A 2,307-nucleotide genomic window follows, 5' to 3' on the forward strand; every position below is an offset into this window, starting at 1 on the left:
TTTAGACATTGTTAGACACTGTCGTATTGAATTTTTGGATTCTGTTAATCCTATACAAACAAGATGTTTTGTCACAAAATTCAGTGAAAAAGAGTCACTGATTGTAGATACAGAGATTAAAAAGTTACTGAACATGAAAGTTATCAAAAAAGTATCTCATCATCCTAACGAGTTTATTTCTCCAATTTTCCTTGTACCAAAAGCAAATCCTGGTGAATACAGAATGATATTGAATTTGAAAAAACTGAACCAATACATACCGTATCATCATTTTAAAATGGATACATTTGAATCTATTTTACGTTTAGTTTCTCCAGATTGCTTCATGGCATCTGTAGATCTTCAAGATGCATATTATTCTGTATTCATTGCGGAAGAAGACCAAGTGAAGTTGAGATTTGAGCATCGTGGTATTTTATATCAATACCAAGCTTTACCAAATGGTATTTCTTTTGCCCCTAGATTATTTACAAAGCTTATGAAACCAATATATGCGTCACTTCGTGTACGTGGATACAAAAATTCAGGGTATATAGATGATTCTTTTTTGTCTGGTAACACATTTTTAGAATGTGAGCAGAATGTCAAAGACACGGTGAGCTTGATGTCAGATGTTGGTTTCATGATAAACAAAAAGAAATCAGTTTTGATTCCTACAAGAAAAATCACCTTTCTTGGTAACGACATAGACTCCGAAAAAATGGTCGTTACTCTTCCACAGAAAAAAGTTTTCACACTTTTAGAAGAATGCAAACAATTACATCGGAAATCAAAAGTGTCTATTCAAAATGTAGCAAGAGTTCTTGGCCTTATGGTTTCAAGCTTTTCTGCTGTTGAATTTGGCCACCTGTTCTACCGAAAAATAGAAAAAGAAAAAATTCAAGCATTGAAAAACTCGAAAGGTGATTTTTCTTCCAAAATGTATGTCACAGATGAAATGACAACTGAATTGAAATGGTGGATAGACAATCTGTCTTCCCAGGAAAGAGTTATAGATCATGGTAATGCAGATTTAGTGATTGTGACTGATGCATCATCCTTTGGATGGGCAGGAATATGTGAGAATCAGGAAATAGGTGGTAGATGGACTACTGCAGAAGCAGGGCATCATATCAATTATTTGGACCTATTGGCAGCCAGTTTGTCAGTCAAAGCATTCTGCATGCATAAGAAAAATATACATGTGCAAGTACAGTCAGATAACACATGTGCAGTGTCCTACATTAGGAACATGGGTGGTTGTAGGTCTTTAGAATGCAATGAATTAGTGCACAAACTGTGGGTTTGGTGTATGGAGAGATCAGTATGGTTATCTTCTACACATATTCCTGGAAAAGACAATATTTCTGATCATGGATCAAGAAATTTCAATGATAATGTCGAATGGAAGCTCAATGAGCAAATCTTTGACAATGTTACAAGTATCTGGGGCAAACCAGAAGTAGATATGTTTGCATCAAGGTTAAACTGTCAGTTGCCAAAGTATGTTTCATGGAAACCTGATGCTGAAGCATTTTTTGTGGATGCTTTCTCCTTAGACTGGTCTAAAATGTTTATGTACATTTTCTGTCCTTTCAGTTTGGTGGCACGAGCTCTACAGAAGCTGAGACAAGACCAAGGAGACTGTATTATGATAGTGCCACTTTGGCCCACACAGAATTGGTGGAACGACCTCCTAGAACTGTTGATAGACATTCCGTACATAATACCAGTGACATCCAAGGTACTTCAGATTCCATACACAGACAAAGTACATCCACTGGTAGGCAAACTAAATTTAGTTGCTTCTCGGTTATCAGGCAATCTTTCCAAGATAGAAACATTTCAGAGAGAGCTGCAGACATTATCATGTCCTCCTGGAAACCTTCAACACAAAAGCAGTACTCAGTTTACATTAAGAGATGGTTTCAGTTCTGTAGTGAAAAACAAGTTAATTCAGTTCAAGTTACTGTGAATAATGTTATAGACTTCTTAACAAGATTGTTTGATTCAGGACTGTCTTATGAAAATATTAATATTGCAAGGAGTGCATTATCAGCTCTAGGAATCGTTCTTGATGGCTTCATTGTTGGCAAACATCCAGTTGTCACTAGATTTTGTAAGGGAACATATAACATTCGTCCACCTAAAGCAAGGTACAAGGAGACGTGGGATGTAAGCAAGACAATTACTTATTTAAAAAACTCTGATGCCACTTGAAAAATTGTCTTTGAAATTATTAACTTTAAAATTAGCGATGTTAATTGCTCTTACTCAAGCTTCTAGAGCTCAGTCCTTACAGCTGTTGACGTTAGAAAACCTAAGGAA

At 35.9% G+C, this 2,307-nt stretch overlaps 1 protein-coding gene across 1 annotated transcript; it reads left to right on the top strand.

The window, feature by feature from the left end:
* Window positions 1-277: 277 nt before the first annotated feature.
* Window positions 278-1,954, top strand: LOC123550462 (uncharacterized). The gene has a single exon (XM_045338891.2). The coding sequence runs from the start codon at window positions 278-280 to the stop codon at window positions 1,952-1,954; it is 1,677 nt and encodes a 558-aa protein (XP_045194826.2).
* The last annotated feature ends 353 nt before the right edge of the window (window positions 1,955-2,307 follow it).

Source organism: Mercenaria mercenaria, chromosome 1, assembly GCF_021730395.1.
Source record: "Mercenaria mercenaria strain notata chromosome 1, MADL_Memer_1, whole genome shotgun sequence".
Taxonomy (NCBI): Eukaryota; Metazoa; Mollusca; class Bivalvia; order Venerida; family Veneridae; genus Mercenaria; species Mercenaria mercenaria.